Source organism: Erythrolamprus reginae, chromosome 1 (genome assembly GCF_031021105.1).
Source record: "Erythrolamprus reginae isolate rEryReg1 chromosome 1, rEryReg1.hap1, whole genome shotgun sequence".
Lineage (NCBI taxonomy): Eukaryota > Metazoa > Chordata > Lepidosauria > Squamata > Dipsadidae > Erythrolamprus > Erythrolamprus reginae.
In genome coordinates this window covers 186,032,586-186,051,747 of record NC_091950.1, presented here as the reverse complement: position 1 = coordinate 186,051,747, position 19,162 = coordinate 186,032,586, and the positions used below count along the sequence as shown (strand labels likewise).

At 40.3% G+C, this 19,162-nt stretch overlaps 1 protein-coding gene across 14 annotated transcripts in view; it reads left to right on the top strand.

Annotated features, from left to right (window-relative positions):
- Window positions 1-4,365: 4,365 nt before the first annotated feature.
- Window positions 4,366-19,162, top strand: part of COBLL1 (cordon-bleu WH2 repeat protein like 1) — a 144,206-nt gene continuing 129,409 nt past the window's right edge. For 3 of the 14 annotated variants that reach the window (XM_070731690.1, XM_070731692.1, XM_070731679.1), the window contains exon 1: window positions 15,406-16,072. In XM_070731690.1, the coding sequence (XP_070587791.1) occupies window positions 16,026-16,072 (47 nt within the window). In that variant the 5' untranslated portion in view covers window positions 15,406-16,025. Of the gene's footprint in view, window positions 4,449-15,405; window positions 16,073-16,153; window positions 16,427-19,162 lie in introns of those variants that run through there. The other 11 variants (XM_070731688.1, XM_070731687.1, XM_070731676.1 and 8 more) reach the window with 8 other exon arrangements.

The window sequence follows — 19,162 nt, the reverse complement described above, 5'->3', positions numbered from 1 at the left end:
GTGTGGTTTGCTGAACATGTGACCAGGTGGGAGTGGCTTGACGATCATGTGACTGGGGTGGCTTAAAGGTCATGTGACTGGCTTAAAGTTGGCCAACTTGACATCACTCATGTCAAGGGTTTGGATTAGGGTTAGGGTGCCTGGCCTTTCCTCGCCTCAAAGAGATACAATTTCCCTATTTATTTACTATTACTGAACATCCAAAATATAATATTTAATTCTATGTATATATGCCATATATGTACATATATATTACACACAGGCACACAAAAATATACATTTACTATATAAACTGTATGTGTATGTATACACACACACATGCACACACAGCTCTTCTAAAATTATATACATTCAACCTCATTTACTGCAATAGGAAAAACATACCCAGAGTCCAGAAGGGGGGAAAAAAGAAATTTTTTAAAATTGGTACTGAGCAAAATTTTTCTACCGGTTCTGCGTACCTGACTGTACTCATAGGAGCCCATCACTGTGTATAACAAAGATCAATGTGGACTCCATTTTTAAAAATCTTTCTGTAGTTTGGAATTGTTTCCATGGGCAGTTAAAGCTTAGATTGGCATGTCATATGAGATTATTTATAAATCCAAACAAGAATTGCCTCCATCTGCCAACATTCTGATCTGGTATGGAAAGACCCCATCGATCAATCAGATACAATGAAGATGCCTTCTAACCTAGAGCTCTCACCCAGATCTGCGACAAATATGTAACTATGCCAGGCAAATCCTAGTCAAGAATCTTGCTCATATGGTAAAGATTAACTCAGCAGCGCTGAAGCCGTGGGATACACAACATTTTTGGGGGCCAAAGGCCTTTCAATTCTATATCAAGGGTCATATTCCTAAAAGAATATAGAAACAAAAGTGGTTAATGTTAGTAACAGTTATTGTCACAGACAGTGCAACATGGGTCACAGTAATTCCTCAAATAACACTGTTTACTACAGATCTTATTCTGGCTTCATATAACTTGAGGGTAAAGCATGGAGTGGAAACAGTGGTAAGAAACACCGGATCCTGGATATTATGAGTAAAGAAAGGATTACAAGCAAATTGGTTTCAGCTGATTTATGACTATGGGGGACTCAAGTTCTTCAGTCTCTTTACTGAAGTTCCTTGGATGAAATTCTTCAGGTTGAGGTCTTTCTTCAACAAGCCTGAAGTTGAGAATGATTTATGTGATAACAATGCTGACCACCCTGGAGGGGGAGAATCTAAAGCAAACCTCAAAGAGATTGAGCAGGACATTGTATATGTCTTAACAGAGGGTAGGCAATTGTTACCTACAGTTTAAATACCCTTACCATAGATAACACATATTTCAATCTGATTGTGTGGAGATGATTTCCTTAGTGTCTTGAAATGCATTGGTCTTCCTTAGTATTACTGGGCTATTCTGGTTCTGGAGATACAACTGGATTCTCAAATAATCAATAGCTTTGCTTCTGTAAGGATGTATGGGCATACATTTTAATTTCCTGTTGTATGCACCAAATGACGATGTTGGTTGGTTTACAATAAGCCATACTATGGTTTGCTTGGATTAACATATTTATTCCATTAAACTCCTTTCTTATGACCTTGCAATCCTTTAATTCAGAGTTGAATTGGAGCAATTGGATAGAGCTGAGAGATGTTATATTCCATTAGTGGAGTGCTTCTCAATTATTTTCTGTTACACCCCACGCCCCCAGGAAGAAGTAAACATTTTGTCCCCTCCCCCAACTGTCTTATCTGGGCCCCAATGGAATTTTAGTATTTTGACACAGGGCCAGGCCAGTTTAATCAAGCCAATGTTTTGGGGTCACTGACTTGGCCCACAAGTGCCACCTCTGCCAGGTACTCATACCAAATGGTATGGAAGGAGGCTTTAGGGTGCCATTCGAAGCTTTCGTCCAGCTGCAGAGGATGATCCTCCTTGTCCAGCAGCAGGTTTGCCATGCCATTCATGGTTACCACAGCACCTGCCCAGAACAACAAGAACCCATGCAGCCTCCCTGCCCTGCCGGCCCACCTTCTATTCTGGGCTTGGAGCAGTGTGCAACTGGGAAAACACTCCCCATCCGGGGGAAACGATCAAGAGGGACCATGTATGTTCCCCGAGGTCACATGTATCCCCTGGCTTCCCTCCGTAACCCTCCAGGAGGGCACGCCCCACTATTTGAGAAGCATTGCATTAACCACAGTATATATTCTATGTGAAAGGAGACACTTTGCTTATCCTGTAAATGATAGCCTAATACAACGTGTACAAACTCCAACAATTAAAATAATGGTACCTGATGCTGAGATGAGGTGTGAATAGTATAGGGAAATGTTAAAATAAAAACAAGCAAGCTCCGAGGAAAGGATTCCTCTTGTTGGAACCCACCAAGACTCCAAAGATCCAGCAGCTGTCCAAGTAGGGTGAATGTTTAAAAGGGTTTTGGAACTTTTCTCAATCAAGAGTCAGAGGAGCGGAAAATAGCAGGACTAGTTAGATCAAGAATTTGCTGCTTTAGTTTACTAGAGCCCCTACATGTTATACTGGAAACACAATACAACAGTCTGAGCCTTTTGAAAAAACTTGGTAAAAAAAACCTGAAGGCAATAGAAGATGCAGGATATGGTTAGACATTTTCACCAATGCCCCTAAAGCCCCAAATTTATGAAGATTATACAGTCTTGTTGAATTGTTCTCCATCAGATCCCACAAAGAGTCTGAAGCAACCGAATGATATAAACAAGAACCAAATAAGCCAGTTTTAGATGTGGCATGGCATCAAGGCCCTTGACGGGGTGAAATGCTTCCGGTTCACTCGTGCATGTTGGAAGTAGCCAAAATTGTTACTGCCACGTTGTGGGTGTGGCTTATTTTGTGGGTGTGGCTTGGTGGTCATGTGACTAAGTAGGAGTGGCTTGCCAGCCATTTGACCAGGTGGGAGTGGCTTGAATTATCATAATTCAAGTGAACTGTTAAGTTTTTACCTTACAACCTCGCTGGGGTGACAATTTGTTTCGCGTTTCCTGCGCACTACTTCCTGGATCGCCCCCCGCCTCAGGCTGGGTAGCTAGGTGAACGGATACCAATCAGCTGTTGAGAAAAGGGGGGGGTGGAAAAGGCCCCCCTGCAACTAGTGCCGCTGCTGGTCTCCCTGCTGCTTTCCGAGGAGAAGGACGGGAGGGGGAATTTAAAAATATTGGAAAGCTGAGGGAGAGTCACAAGGTTATTATTGCTGCACAATGCCTTTTCATCTCAGCTGCAGGCGGAGTGAGGGCTTCGCCAGGGGGAAAAGACCGCAGCCTAGACTGCTTTGGCACAACTTGGCTCGACTCTCCTTTTTTCCCCTGCTGCTGCTGCTGTGTGCTCCTCGCTTTTTTCCTCTTTCCTCCTTCCTGGCCTCAGGAGGTGGCCACATGAGGCTGGAGGGGAGCCGGGCAGGAGAGAAGGAAGTTCGTCCGAGGCCAGGAAGGAGGAAAGAGGGAAAAAAACAAGATGTGCGCAGCAGCAACAGGAAGTGAAAAATATAGAGCTGAGTCGAGACTGGTAATCCAGGAAGTGACTGCCACCAGTCAGCTGGAGCTTAGCATGCAGCTTCATTTCCGCCGGTGGAACTGTATTCCACCCCGTCCAGCCTGCTGCCCACCCCTGGTTATTGTGGATGGAAAAGAGGACAACACAGTCTCAGACATTTGGTCAACTTTGGTCAAGATTCCAAGATTTTCCTCTATGGGAGAAGGTCATTTTAGCATTCTGTTGTTAGGCAAAACATTAAGCAACATGCTGCACTGATGCACCAGTCTCCTCAAGTCAGGAAAGAAAAAATATTGAATCTCTAAGTAGATCCATAAAATAGCTTTTGACCAGAGCAGCTGATCGTCTTAAGATTCCCATCAAAGTAACATTGAGTTGAAAATATACTTGATTCCTCTTGAAGAGCTGCTTGCTATGAACAGATTTGCTAGGGACACAAAGCTGCATGTTCTGTTCCCATGACTGGAATATACTTCAGGGAGAATGCCTGTATTCCCAGAGAGGAAAACACTGCCAATGCATTCATTAAATAAGCAAAGGGCAGGATTGGCATAGGTTATGGTTTTACAGCTGTTATATATTGCATTAAGATTATTTGATTTTTTTCTCATTTCCTCATCATTAATTATGCAAAGTCCGCTAGTTATTTCAGCAGCCAATTTTTTAAAATAGCTGTCCCTGCCAAAAAAAAAAAGACCAATTCATTTTGGAGGGGGGAAAGGCCTTTGACCCAAATGTTGAGCATTGATTTGTTATGTAACCAATTCTTGTGAAATCAGTTGGCGGTTGAATTAATCCACTTGTGTTTGTTTGTTTAGTGGATATTCTCTGTCTCTTCGAAAAAGTTCAAGTGAAAAAACAAACTTTTCAGCTGCGTCTTACTGACCCTGCATCACCTATCAGGGCTTCCTAAGGTGAGAGCTTTTAAGGCTGGATTCTGACAGTCCTAATGCAACCATTTAAACTATTTTATTGTGGTAATGATTGGAATGAGAAAACCAAAGTCACTTGGCAACTTCTAAAATTGGGATTGCAGCTTTATATTCTCTGCCTGCCAAAAGATATTCTAAAAAACCTCTTCCTATATTTTTAACAATTTGCAAGGTAAAGCTGGGAATGTAGTAAATGCTTTGACTGGGAAGTTGCCAGATCAACCTGGTGGCATCCAGAAGAATTGGGGTTCAAATTCCTAATAACATTCTTTGTTATGCTTTTTGGATGACTTTTTAATGTTAAGTGTCCATTTTATATCTTGCAATATGGTAGAACCTAGAAATGTGAAGGTCTCTACTGATACTATGTTGTCTAGAATTGTAAGAGGTGAAAGTCTGGGCGGGTTTCTCCTAAAGTCTAGCACCATTTTTATGGTTTTGAGTGTGTTCAGTTCCAAATTATTCCGGTCGCACCACAAGGTTAGTTTTTCAACCTCCGTTTGTATGTGGATTCATCATTATCTCGAATGAGACCTATCACTGTTGTGAAATCTGCGAATTTCAGTAGTTTAACAGATGGATTGTTAAAGATACAGTCATTGGTATATAGAGAAAAAAAAACAAATGGAGAGAGCGCACTGCTTGGGGAGCCCCTGTGCTAATTGTACAGGTATCTGATGTGATTCTGCTTACCTTCACCTGCTGCTTTCTGTTTATTAGGAAGCTTAATAGATGTAGACAGCAGTAAGAAAGCATATTGCTGCCAATAGCATCTTGCATGTATACTAGTTAATAATTCAATAATTATCTTTATTACTGCATATTATCTAATAACAGAAACATAATTCAATGTAATAGCAGGAAGAATAATGTCCAGATTAGCAAGGGTATTTGTTTTCTCAAGTTTCAACAGGTGGCAGGACCTTAATTCAGCAGGTGGTAGGACCTTAATTCCCTTCTCTTTGCTTGGATAAGGGTAGAATCTTCAGGGAATTCCAGGACTAAACTGGAATGTTAGAAATATCCCAGAAGAAGTAACAAATCATCTCTGTACTGTGGCCAAGAAATGTCCATGAGTTTATTTGTTTGTTTGTTTGTTTTGTCAAGTACATATTGGAAGTATGTAAAGATATAATAATATGCTACTAGTAAAAAATAAAAAGAAACATTAGAGCAGGGGACAGAAGGCACTCTGGTGCACTTATGCCCGCCCCTTACTGACCTCTTAGGAATCGGGAGAGGTGAGCAGTGGATAGTCTAAGGGTAAAGTTTTGGGGGTTAGGAGATAATACTACAGAGTCTGGTAGAGAGTTCCATGCACTACTACTCTGTTACTAAAGTCGTATTTCCTGCAGTCGAGTTTGGAGCAGTTTACATTAAGTTTGTATCTGTTGTGTGCTTGTGTCTTGTTGTGGTTGAAGCTGAAGGGGCAACCATCTTGTTGCGGTTGAAGCTGAAGGGGCGGCATACAAATCTAAGTAATAAATAAATAAATAAATAAATAAATAAATAAATAAATAAATAAATAAATAAATAAATAAATAAATAAATAAATAAATAAATAAAGTAGTCGTTGATAGAAAGGACATTGTAGCATATGATTTTATGGGCTATGCTTAGATCATGTTTAAGGAGACGTAGTTCTAGGCTTTCTAAACCTACGATTGTAAGTCTAGTTTCATAGAGTATTCGGTTATGAGTGGAGGAATGAAGGACTCTTCTGGTAAAGTATCTCTGGACATTTTCTAGAGTATTTATGTCCGAAATGCAGTGTGGGTTCCAGACAGATGAGCTGTATTCAAGGATTGGTTTGTCGAAAGTTTTGTATGCTCTGGTTAGTAGTGTGAGATTGCTGGAGCAGAAACTGCATAGGATTAAGTTAACAATTCTTTAAGCCTTTTTGGCGATGTTATTGCAGTGATATAAAGAAAATATTCCAACATAGTAGAATATCTATAGCTCAGAGCTAAGACGTGAAACCCTTGGTGTTCCCTAAGCTTAGTTATTTTCTTGGAGATATTTCATTATTCAACTAAGTAATCTGATGTTACCTAGTGGATAATGAAACATCTGCAAGTAAACAACCAAGCTCAGAGAACACTAAGGACTGTCAGGAATTTTTATTTCCCCCCGTTATTTCATTAAAGATCACCTTTATTGTATCATAGTAAAATAGAGGAAGATGTAGTGGGCTGTGTAATATATCTTTCCCTTGGAATGGCAAAATATTTTTATCTTATTCATGTAAGAATTGGAATAAAAATTTAAAAGTGAAAATTCAGATGCCAGAGGGAGTGAATAAATTAGTGCTGTTTATTACTACCGGTAAATATAAAGAAACTGGCCCTAACCCTAACCCTTTATAGATTTGATGACCACTAAATTTTAAATTAAATTTACAAACATGAATAAGCTGCTTTGGACGATTGGATGATTGCAAGACTTTCTGATCCAGCACTGTAGGAGAAACACCTGTCATACTTTTACTTAAAAAAATAAGACATCTGCATAGTTTTGGAGAGAAAAATAATGTTGGCATTTATTTACTTATTTATTTTAGGGATAACCATTTTGTATGATTGCAATTAAGAATCTCAACAAATAAAGTTCTGTGTTGGATTTACTTTCATAGTTTTGGGTAGTTTAACTTTTCTGGGGAATTACCATATTCTGTTTATTTATTTAAATGTCTATATCATCTATATTTCCTCTGAGATGTTTTTCCTGAGCTTATGTATGATTTTATTTTATGAAGTGAGACCTGAAGAAAAACACATTTGTAGCACTATGTAAATTGTGATACTCTTCTGGATTATTACATCTTTAAGAAGGAATAAGGTATTATTGCTCACTATTATTTGAGGTTTAAAGAATTCGTGATGAATGGTCTCTTAATTGCTCCTTTTTTGCTAATTTCCATTGTGATACATTGTCTAGCATAATCCTATTCCAAAGTATAATTCTTATTTCACTAGTTCAGTAAAACTCTTCTCAAATAAGTGCCTATAAGACTACATCTTTTTTTACAGATTTTCCTGTCATGTATACTGTGTGTATGAGAGAGAGCACATAAAGCACTGGTTGGGAAAAGGAAAGAATGTAACAAAAAGCAAATTATTCCATTTTTCAAAGAAAAAAATACAGCATTTTTCAGAGTATAAAACACACCTTTGCCCCCTAAAAGAGCCTGAAAATTTGGGTGTATCTTATACTCTGTATGTAGTTTTTTTGAAGCTTTTTTTTAATCCCTAACAAGGCGCTAATCATCTTCCTGGCTCTTACTGGCTTTTTTCATTGATACTCTCTCTGAAGGTTATTTTAAGGCTTAAGCCCTAACTAGCTGACCAAGGACTAAGGACGCTAGGCAGAGGAATACCGGGTAGGTAGAATTCCCCCCAATTTTCCTCCCTAAAACTAAGGTGTGTCTTATACGGTAGATGCAATCTTTAGATAATGAAGCAATCTGTAATCTATCATGTATCTTACTACTGAGTAAGAAAATATAATCCTCTAATATGATTTGCAAACAGGAAGATTTTAATGAATAACCCTGGTGAAAAATAAGTGGAAATAAAAATGGGTGGGCTCATACAACACAGTAGTTCAAAACTGAAGAAACTACATTGAGACCATTGAGCAACATTGAGCGCAGCAGGTAGCGTCCTGTACTGCAGGCCACTGAAGCTGACTGTAGATCTGTAGGTCAGCGGTTCAAATCTCATCACTGGCTCAAGGTTGACTCAGCCTTCCATCCTTCCGAGGTGGGTTAAATGAGGACCCGGATTGTGGGGGCAATATGCTGGTTCTGTTAAAAAGTGCTATTCCTAACATGTTGTAAGCCGCCCTGAGTCTAAGGAGAAGGGCGGCATAAAAATCAAATAGATAGATAGATAGATAGATAGATAGATAGATAGATAGATAGATAGATAGATAGATAGATAGATAGATAAATGTGAACCAGCTATTGGGAGTTGGCCATCAGGATTTTAGAGATCCTTAGGTGGAGCATGGCCAAAAAAAGGCTGGGAACCCCTGGTCTAAAGAATTTGGAAGATAAAGCCAGCATGGGCAATAGATGATGTAAACTGAAGCACAACATCTAGAGCAAGGAGTCGGGAAACCATGGCCTTCTTATGACTTGTGGACTTCAACTCCCAGAATTCCTGAGCCAGCCATGCTGGGAGTTGAAGTCCACAAGTCATGAAAGGGCCATGTTTCCTCACCCCGATCTAGATCACGAATCATGATCCCGTTCCCCACCACCCTTGCTGACGTGAACATAGGAGAAAGTTACTCCTCTGCACAACACTGAGGAAGCCAACTAATTACCAGAGCAATCATGTTTTAAGAAATAATTTCCATATGGCAGAAACTCTTCCTACACGAAGGCTTGTTATATGACTAGGACTACTTATCTGATTATAATCAGATAAGAAGTACAAAACCGTGTGTAATTTTAGTCTTTGCCTAATAGACTTGGGCATTGTGTAATCTTTTTGCCAGTTTTTCCCCCCTACAAGCAAGGAATACAAGAGAGGCAATGCCGTTATTTCTACTTGAGTTTTGATTTGTGGCTCAGTATAACTTTGTTTCTACAACTGCAATTTTCAAAAAGGTTTATGTTTAAAATGCTGCTAACACAGCAGCAGTATACATTCAATTTTTCTTCAGCATTTATCAGTCAGCTAATTTATGAGCATTAGCTGACTGATAAATGCTCTTCAATAGAGCTGCCTATCTTGATCACAGTGTCATACTAATTTGCCTTGCACAGAGTTCCATAAGGATATATGAGTTTGGTGGTAAATCCCATGGCTAGATCATTTGCATAGCACCTCAAAGGTTCCAATAGTATCAACAAAATTTGATTCCATGAAATGACCATTTCACTTTCTAAAGACTAAAATGCACAATAGGCAGCAGTCCTTGTGGACTTTCGGTTCAGTTGCTCTTTAGAATACCAACTACCTACCCGCTGAGCTTTGCCACTGACTAAACAGGATTAATTACAGGATAGCAATTTGAAATGGATTTTTGGTGTGGCTTGCTAATTTCCACCAACCATTCCTTTGCGAATCATTTTGAGTAAGAGGCATGAAGTAATAAGTAGAGATGCATAATCATCATGAAATATTTTTGACGCCAAATTAAATAGCTACATTAGAATGGGTGAATGATTAAAATAAAAAAGTGTGCCTTTAAAGCTATTGACTCATGACAATACTTTCTGTGGCATGTACTTAAAGTTGTATGCTCATTAAAATGAACTGGGAGGCAAATGCAACTTCTTGGGAGGAAAAATTAATCCCTTTGTCATAGGAATATCCCAGAAAACTGCATTATATTTATTTATTTCATCACTGTATGGGATATTAAACTAATCTAATGCTATCTCTCTGTACTGTTAGGCTTTCTTTTAATTAGCAGTATGGCATCTGCTACAAATTTAATATGGAAAACATCCTTTTCTTTCAAACCTACATTCACTTTGAACAATAGCAATAACACTTAGACTTATTTACCACTTCATGGTGCTTTACAGCCCTCTCAAAGCAGTTTACAGGGTCAGCATATTACCCCTAACAATTTGGGCTCTCACTTTACTGACCTCAGAAGGATGGAAGGCTGAGTCAATCTTGAGCTGGTCAGAATTGAACCTGTGGCAGACAGCAAAATTAGTCTGCAATACTGCATTCTAACCACTGCACCACCACGGCTCTTATGCCACTCAAATATCTATAATATTGTCTTAAAGACACATGAAATATTGCTAAAGTGTGGCTAAAGAAACCACGAAATAGTTTGTTATATAATATTGTCCACAACACAAAAATCCAACTTGTTTGCTGAAGGATATACAGTATATCACAGACCTGGGCAAGATGTGGCTCGGGGGCCGAATGCGGCCCGCCCTCTGTCTCTGACTGGCCCATGGAGGTCAGTCCACCCCTTTTGGCAAAAAAAAAAAATGCTGTGCGGCGCTTCCAAAAGCAGCGCAGTGGAGTCAGATGGGCTCGCCACCTGCACAAGCGGCAGTCGCGTGGTGCCTGTTGCTCGGCTGATGGCGCTGCCTACACCAGAGCTCTCGCCTCGCCCCATCCACTTTTCCTGTAAGTTGACTTACCCATTTTTGGGAATTCGCGGCAGAGCCTCTCCCACCCCTAGTGGGGGGGAAATCAGGTTGGGGAGCAGGGAGAGAATTGGAAGACTGAGAATGGAGGAAAGGAAGGAGGAAGGAAGGAAGGAAGGAAGGAAGGAAAGAAGGAGAAATGATATTACTCTGGAAATATAAAACTATTAAATATGAATATCTCCCCTTTTATGGAAAGCAAACAAGTTCCTTGATAGATAAAAATAGAAGTAGGAAAAAACTAGACAACTTTAGGATTTTTTTTAAAAAAATGAAATAATCAGGTAGCATTATATGGATTGAATGAATTATTAACTTAAAATTGGATAAAGGAATTTTCCAGGATCACAATGTTTCATAATTTGGAATTATAGGGAAGTGATAATGATCAAATGATTTCAGCTTTTTTCATTTAGCATCTGTTACCAGCATATGCATACTATATACCAGGGGTGGGCAATTTAATTTATAATTATAATATAATGATAATATATAATATATAACTTTTCTAGATAAGAACCGGGTGTTCAAGATATGATATGATAATATATATAACATATAATATATAATATTTATAATATAATATAATTTATAATTATAATTATAATATAATTAACTCAGTTCTACCCAATAATATACAGTATTGGGTAGAACTGAGTTAATTATATTAGTCTGGCCCTCTAAAACCATCCCAATTTCTCATGCGGCCCTATGGCAAAATTAAATTGCCCACCCCTGGTATATCAGCTACTCACAAACGTAAAATGGTTAGCTTTCCAAATAACTTTGAAAGATTCCTGAATGGAATCTCTGCATTTTATCTTTTTTTATGCCTGAACCACACATAGCTGAAATTTATAAATGATTCAGCAGATGGCATCAAATCCAGTTCTGAGCCAGCCTGAAACACCTATGGCTCTCAGATGCAAATCTGACAGATGCACTTCTAATGCACCAATAGGTAAAACAAAGAGTTTCTGTTCTTCTAAAATTCTGCTGCTTTACTACTGTGATAGAGATCATGGGATAAAGGTGTCATAACAAATTAATTAGCATTGTCCTTCAAGCACTTTTTTAAAATTAAAATTGGGACAAAGAAAAGATACAGTATATGATACAATGCAAAAGTATTTTAAATCAGTATCTCCTTAATTTCCTAAAAGGAAATTAAGTCCATCCTTGCATTAAGCTCCCCAACACTGGTAGACCACTAAGTATGGCAGGGGTCCCCAAACTTTTTACACAGGGGGCCAGTTCATTGTCCCTCGAACTGTTGTAGGGCCGGACTATTAAAAAAAAACTATGAACAAATCCTTATGCATACTGCACATACCTTATTTAAAAAAACAAAACAAAATGGGAACATACTATTTAGAGGGGGGGGGGATCTGAAATTCATATGTTTATGTTTTGTTTTTAATTTTCTTTTGTTAACATCTGATTGGCTATACAAGGTTTTCTTGGTTTATAGAAAAATGTATAAAGAAAGAAGGAAGCACTTTGGCATAATGATTAATAAGTTAGAAATATAATTGGTGTTGTACTTTTGAAGGAACATTAAGGAGAGAATTTAATTAAAATAAAAGTATGTACTGTACCTGTGCTCCTGTCACTCATCCGCGGACCGGATAAATGGCCTCAGCGGGCCGCATGCGGCCCACGGGCCGTAGTTTGGGGATCGCTGAAGTATGGTCACAAAGCCATGTCCTTCGGGCATTTAGGAGCTGTGCATGGTTAGGATGCAATATTGCAGGCTGACTCTACCCACTGCCAGGAGTTCGATCCTGACTGGCTCAAGGTTGACTCCATCCTTCCAAGGTCCATAAAACGAGAACCCAGATTGTTGGGGGCAAGATGCTGACATTTGTAAATCGCTCAGAGTGCTATGAAGTCAAAATGCTATTGCTATTGCTACTTTCCTAAAGCCAGCAGGGTCAGTGCCAATTTAAGGTGGCGGTGGAGGTGAGTGATGTCTTAGTTGGGAACACTAGAAAACCTCCCACCTCGCCCCCACCAATTTAAAGAAGGAACACTTAACAATGCAGGGATTTATCCAGCCTCGTGGAAAATTCCACTGTGTGCAGATGCCTGTTACCAAAGAACAAGCTGAAATACCAACAAGCGTAATAAAAATAATTATTTGCCAGTTTCCTTTTATTATGTAATTCATACTGTAAATATAATTTGAACAAAGACTTGTTTATTCTAAAAGTAATGCACTGAACTTTTAAAATGAGATTAGGTTGAGTTTTAATTTTTTAAAAGGCGTTATGCAACATCCAGAGAATTAACCATTTTGACTTATAAGATACTCGTCCTGTTAAATCATACACCAGCTGACTAAATGCAAAGCTGATCCAACATCATTTTAACCATGTTCATTTGTTTAATAAAATGCAACCCTGTGGCAAAATGTTGTATGTGTATAATTAAGTTAGACTTGATAACCTATAATTAAAAAATGACTTGTAAGATGCACCAAATACTTTTGAAAAATTTACTAACTGTAAGCCTGATTCAGTGGCCTTCAGAAGTTCTTGGGACTGGTCTATGCCAATACTAGATAACTGAAAATATTAAAATGCACAAGTAAGGCTTCTGTGCATTTTAATATTTTCAGTTTTTTTTAAAAAAAATGTGTATACAAGTAGTCCTCAAGTTATGACCACAATTGAGCCCTAAATTTATGTCGTTAAGTGAGAAATTTGTTAAGTGACTTTTACCCCATTTTACAACCTTTCCGAATGCATTTGTTAAGTGAATCACTGCAGTTGTTAAATTAGTAACATGGTTGTTACATGAATTTGATTTTCCTATTGACTCGGCTTGAGAGGAGGTCACAAAAGAGGAACACGCGATTCTAGGATTCTAGGACACTGCAACTCAGTTGTCAGTTGTCAAACATGAGAATGTCAAGTATGCAACTATGGGGATGCTGCAACGGTTGCAAGTGTGAAAAATGGTAATGAGTCTCAATTTTCCCTACCATTTTAACTTTGAATGGTGACTAACGAACTGTCTTAAGTCAAGGACTGCCTGTACATAAGTTACAATTTGATGACTATTTTATGATATTTTGTCATTGCAAATGCTGGCTTAACAAACCCTGTTGTGTTTAAGGAAATAGTGAAGTCAACAGGGCTATTTCCAGACAGCTCCCCCTCCACTGAAATGAAACACTTTTTATCCACCTTTCACTTGGCAGGAAACAGGAAATCTGTGATCCCTATTCTGCCTCTCTCATAGGTGGTTTTTGTCAGGGCAGTATGGAAAACAGGAGCCAGCACTTCATAGACTTTGGACTCTCTGGGGGTCAGAGTAAGTTCCCAAGCACTACTTTAGCATAAATACAGATAATGACTGACTTAAGCTTGTCTCAAGGGCTGGGGATGAGCTGACAGCAATGTCAAGAGGCCATGAGAAAAAAAAAGCCATGTGGCCAGGGTATGTTAGTACCATGATTAGGAGTAGCAAGGGAAAGGCCCTAAATCTTTAAGAGGCTTAAGAGATTCCCTCCCCCCATGGTATTTAGTGTGCCCATTGAAATATAATCACCAGTTTTCACTCCATCCCTACTTTTTTTTTGGGGGGGGGGAAATGCCTTCAAGTCAGTGTTGACTCCTGGCGACTGTGTGGACAAGTCCGGGCAATGTTCTTGGCAAAATTTTCTAAAAGTGACTCGCCATTGCCACCCTAGGCAGGGGGAGGATAGGGGGAGAGGCTACATCTGCTTTTCTAGAGACAGTCTGTTCTGATGTACTTGCAGATTTTTCTAATTCTGAAAAACTAAAATTGTACAGGACAGAAAAGCAAAGTTTAACCCTGAATCGGAAAGTCGCTTTGAAAAGGGACTTGGAAAATCCTTCTTCTGACCGGCTAAGACTTGTCAATCTGAAAGGTTGGCAGTTCGGCAGTTTGACTCCCTCATACAGGTCTCCCGAGTGAGCAGGGGGGTTGGACTAGATGACCTCCAAGGTCCCTTCCAACTGTTACTTGTTTACTTCTTTCTAGGCTTTCTTTCTCTCCAGCAAAATACCCCCCAACTCAGTCAAGTGGACTGGATCCTAAGGATTCGCAGCAAAAAAAAAAAAAAAACTCAAACAAAAACAAAACCCAAAACATCACATTTGCGGAGGGGAGGCTACATCCCAAAAAGAGTAAAAAGTGTGCAGTGGCACCTTCACGCAGGTAACATTTCTTGACCCATGGGCAACCATTCTGCCGTTGAAATTACAAGCCTTGCTTAACTGCTAGCTGTAGTTCAGCAGTTCAAATCTCACCACCGGCTCCAGGTTGACTCAGCCTTCCATCCTTCCGAGGTGGATAAAATGAGGATCTAGATTGTTGGGAGCAATATGCTGAATCTGTAAAGCACACAGACAGCGCTGTAAAAGCACTATGAAGCGGTGTATAAGTCTAAATTCTATTTCTATTCTTCCCAAGCCCAAGCAAAGAGCCAAAGCGGTAAAACCACGGATTCCTGGGCGCCAAGGGCGGATTTTAGAAAGGCCCGGGCGAAACGTCAACAGGATTTAACCTCTTCTGATGCCCGAAGCCATCCGCGTTTCTCCTCCCCACCTGTTGAAGTCTCTCTCTCTCTCTGTGTGTGTCTCTCTCCCCAGGCCGGTTAGCGCGCTCCTCCCTCCAACCTCCGGCGGCGGGAACGGGCAGCCGCAGCTCCCAACCTCTCGCGGAAACAGCTGCTTCGGAGCTGGGCTAGGCGAAGGGCAGCCCGAGGAGAGGGAAGCGGGGGAAGCAGCCGGGGAAACAACCGGGGGAGGTGGGGGGGGGGGAGAAGCCAGGGAGCCTTTTACTCCCGCGTCCCCAACACACACACACACACAGACGCCTCAGAAGAAGAGGCGGGCCGAGCGCTCCAAAGCTCTGCAAGGAAAGCGCGGCTTCCCTCTGGCGTTTGCAGCCGGGAGAGGCGCGGCGTCGCCGGGATTATTTTTCCTCCCCCCCCCCCCCCGTCGCCTGATTTCCCCGCCTCCCCTTCCCGGCGAAGTTTTCCAAGGTGTGGTTTCCAAAAGCAACCTCCCATCCCTTGTGCCCGGCTCCCGCTGAGCTCCGGGAAGGAGGAGAGCCCTTTGGGGGCGGTGGGGTGGGGGTGAGGAGGCGTGCGCGCGCGCGGCCGCGCCAGCTGGGCAACCCGGGGCTAAGAAGCGCCTCAGGAAGCGTTGAGGGAGGAGGGGAGAAGAAAAAAAAAGAGGAGAATGCGGAGTCTCCCTTCAGGGACGCCGAAGCGGCGGGAAACCACCGCCGCCGCCAACAGAGCCTAAGCTTTCGGCGGCTGCAGGCAGGTGAGGCGGGGAGGCAGCGACCCAGGTGGTTTCCTTCGCTCCCTTGCAAAGGGAGTAGGCGTAGTTTTTTGCATTCCCGCCTCCGCCGGACTTCGACCTGGAGCTTGCCTGTCGCCTTAAAGAGAAATGGACGGTCAGACCTGCGCGGCCCCGAGCGACGTGGCTCTCTCCAGGTAAGCACCCGCTCTCCTGCCTGCTTTGCCCAAAGGTAGGTTGGTTTGGGGAGGTTTTTTGGTCGCCGAGGGAACCAGACGCGACCGTTTAGCAAAGTTCAACGGGGTGGTGGTGGTATGAGTGGCTCAGTGTTACTCCACCTCTCAGGGCCCCCTTCAACAACTTACCTGGCTGAGAGGTCAGTGCTTCACTTAGGGGAGCTCTGGGGATGATGGGTCTTATGAAGACGGGGACCAGTTGCCCTCCGGAGGGCGAGGAACGGTCTCGTTGGTTTGACTGGGAATGGCAAGCCTGGCTGAACTTCACCGGGAGAGAGCCTCCGAGTAAAAAGACGCTGGATAAACATGCAGAGAGTTTGTATTGTGCACCTTACTTACAAGACACCAAGACCCGAAACTTAGTTCCTAAAGTTAAAGTTTGGTTTTCTGAGAGTTGTGGAAAACATGGGAAGAAATTGAGTAATAATTATTATTTATTTAAAAGATTGGGGAAAAGGAGAAAAAGCTCAGCTTGAAAGCAAAGATAAGTTAGCAACCCCTCGGGGGAGAGGAATGTGAGTATGGTATGCTGTGCTGGTGGAATAGTAATTCACCTTCCTTACAAAGCATTCCTGTTGGCTTGGGTAAAACAATACACCTTAGCTCCCAAAAGGGCAAGTCAACTTGACTTGATTAAACAAAAAAAAGCTTATTGTTGGACTTCTAAGTGTTGAAAGATAGTGCCTGCTCCTTCCTTATGCATATTGGAAACAGACTTTAGTAGTGATGTGGATTTAATGTGATGTTGTGCAAGGACTGGGAAATCTCTCTTGCAGTCTCTAAATCAGAAAATGTATTTGCATGGTAATGGAGGAAACAGGTGGGCTAATTAAAATCTTAAAAGTATTTTTGGCTTACTATATAGATAATTTAGTGCAAAGCCCTGCACTATTATTATTATGTATTAGATTTCTGTGGTTTATCTTCCTTGGTTAGTTTTTTGGGAGAACTATGGAATGCTAAAACAAATGTGGGTGTAACAAGGAAGCATGAAACATTCCTTTTGATTCATTGGGGAATTAAAACCCAAACATTTCAGAGAGAAGTTATCATATCATGCAAATTTCATCAAAACTATTTCTCATGCCCTTAAATCTTGGGGTGGGAGGGGGGAGACAATAGTGAAACATCTAGAAAGTAGGTAGGGTAGTGTAGGCAAATATCTTAGGATAATATTGTGATGCAACTATTATAAATTGCTTAGCGATAATTTAACTAAAAAAATAATATATATTTTGTGAATAGTACATATATACTGCTCAAAAAAATAAAGGGACCACTCAAATAACACATCTTAGATCTGAATGAATGAAATATTCTCATTGAATACTTTGTTCTGTACAAAGTTGAATGTGCACAACAGCATGTGAAATTGATTGCCAATCAGTATTGCTTCCTTAAGTGGACAGTTTGATTTACTTGGAGTTATATTGTGTTGTTTAAGTGTTCTTTTTAATTTTTTTGAACAGTGTAAATGATTACTTCTTAGCATGAAGTCCAGTATTTTTTTCTTTGCATTTTTCCATTTGGCAGAGCTTTTCAGTACTCGGACATACTATTCTTTTTTATTGCGGATATATTTATTGGGTTTCAGTCTCCCATCAGTTAAGAAGACAAGAACTACAAAGCACATGATTGTGAAAATGTCTTAAGTATTTTTGGAATGTATGTGTGATGCTATCATTGTGAATTTCTTGTTAAGAACACCTATCAAGTTTTAATATTAGGAATGTCTGACTTATTTAGAGGGCGAGTGCTTGCTTGTTGCTTGTACAAATGCCATAAGCAAAATACTGTACCTGTTTACTCAGAGTTATATTCCTGGTTAAATTGCTTGATAGCTGTGTGCAGAAACTTTAAATTGTATAGCTGACAGCAGTACAGAAACCTTATAGGAGCAGTGACCACTCTGAGGATCCTCACTGGCTATTTCTGCTACCAAGAGCTGCTTTTGAAATCTATTGGAATCTATTAGGGATTTCTGCACTGAGAAGCAAAAGGATGGAACCTTGCCTTTATGGTAGGTTTTTGAAAGCAGTAGAAACTTTTGCTACTTTTAAGTACTTCCAAATCCAATAAGAAATTAATTATCTTTCCTTGAACCTCTTCATGCAGTGACAGGTGCTGAAAAATCCTTCAAAGAAATGGAAACTGAGTGTGTGTGTTTGGGGCGGGGGCTAGTTTCTATTGTATAGGATTGGAATATACCAGTAACTTATTGGCTCTGGATTTTGAGGTTAAAGAGATGTTGCAGAAATGTGAAATGTGGTTGGGACATACTGGGGAAGTTCCATGTTTTCTTTCGTTTACATTCTCACAGATTATATACAGTAGAGTTAACAGTTGCACCAAGTGTACTTTATGTTGTGTACACAAAATAAAGAACAGGTAGTTCAGCACATGACAGCCTGTCAGTCTGAAAATACTCTGAAACAAATAGGTATTGTTTCTGGTGCATATAATTCCAAGCCTGAGATTTTAAGAGGGTGGTCAATCCAAGAAGTTTCTCCTCTACATACACAAGAAAGGCAAGTGTGAGAGAGTACCCTGTTCTGCAAATAATCTTACTAGTCTCTTGTATGATGGTAAGGGGAAGTGTTGTTGGTAATAACACACACACACAAAATTAAATGACTGCATTTTCCTGTAGATTGTGGTATGAATTAATTTTTTAATCAGCAGGCCAGAACCTGTTCATATTAATAAGTAGAAAATCTGTTGGACGTAAAACTTATTTTAAAAGTCTCATTATGTAGAACTCTTTTCAGTAGTCTAGATTATTGAAGAATTGCGAGAAAATATTAGTAATGCTTGCAAAAAAAAGCTAAAACAAGAGGTGGGAAATGAATCAACTTCTTGCTTATTGCCCATGTTTTGTTACAAACTAATGGAAAAAGGAGAATTAGACTCTAAATGCTGCCTGTTTTTTTAACAATAATGATTATGTTCAATATGATATTAATATAGAAAGCATGTGATATGGTTCCAGGATCAGAGCCAGTGATACTTGAATGACCTGAAGGTGTGTTAACATTGTTCAAGGAAGCTAAA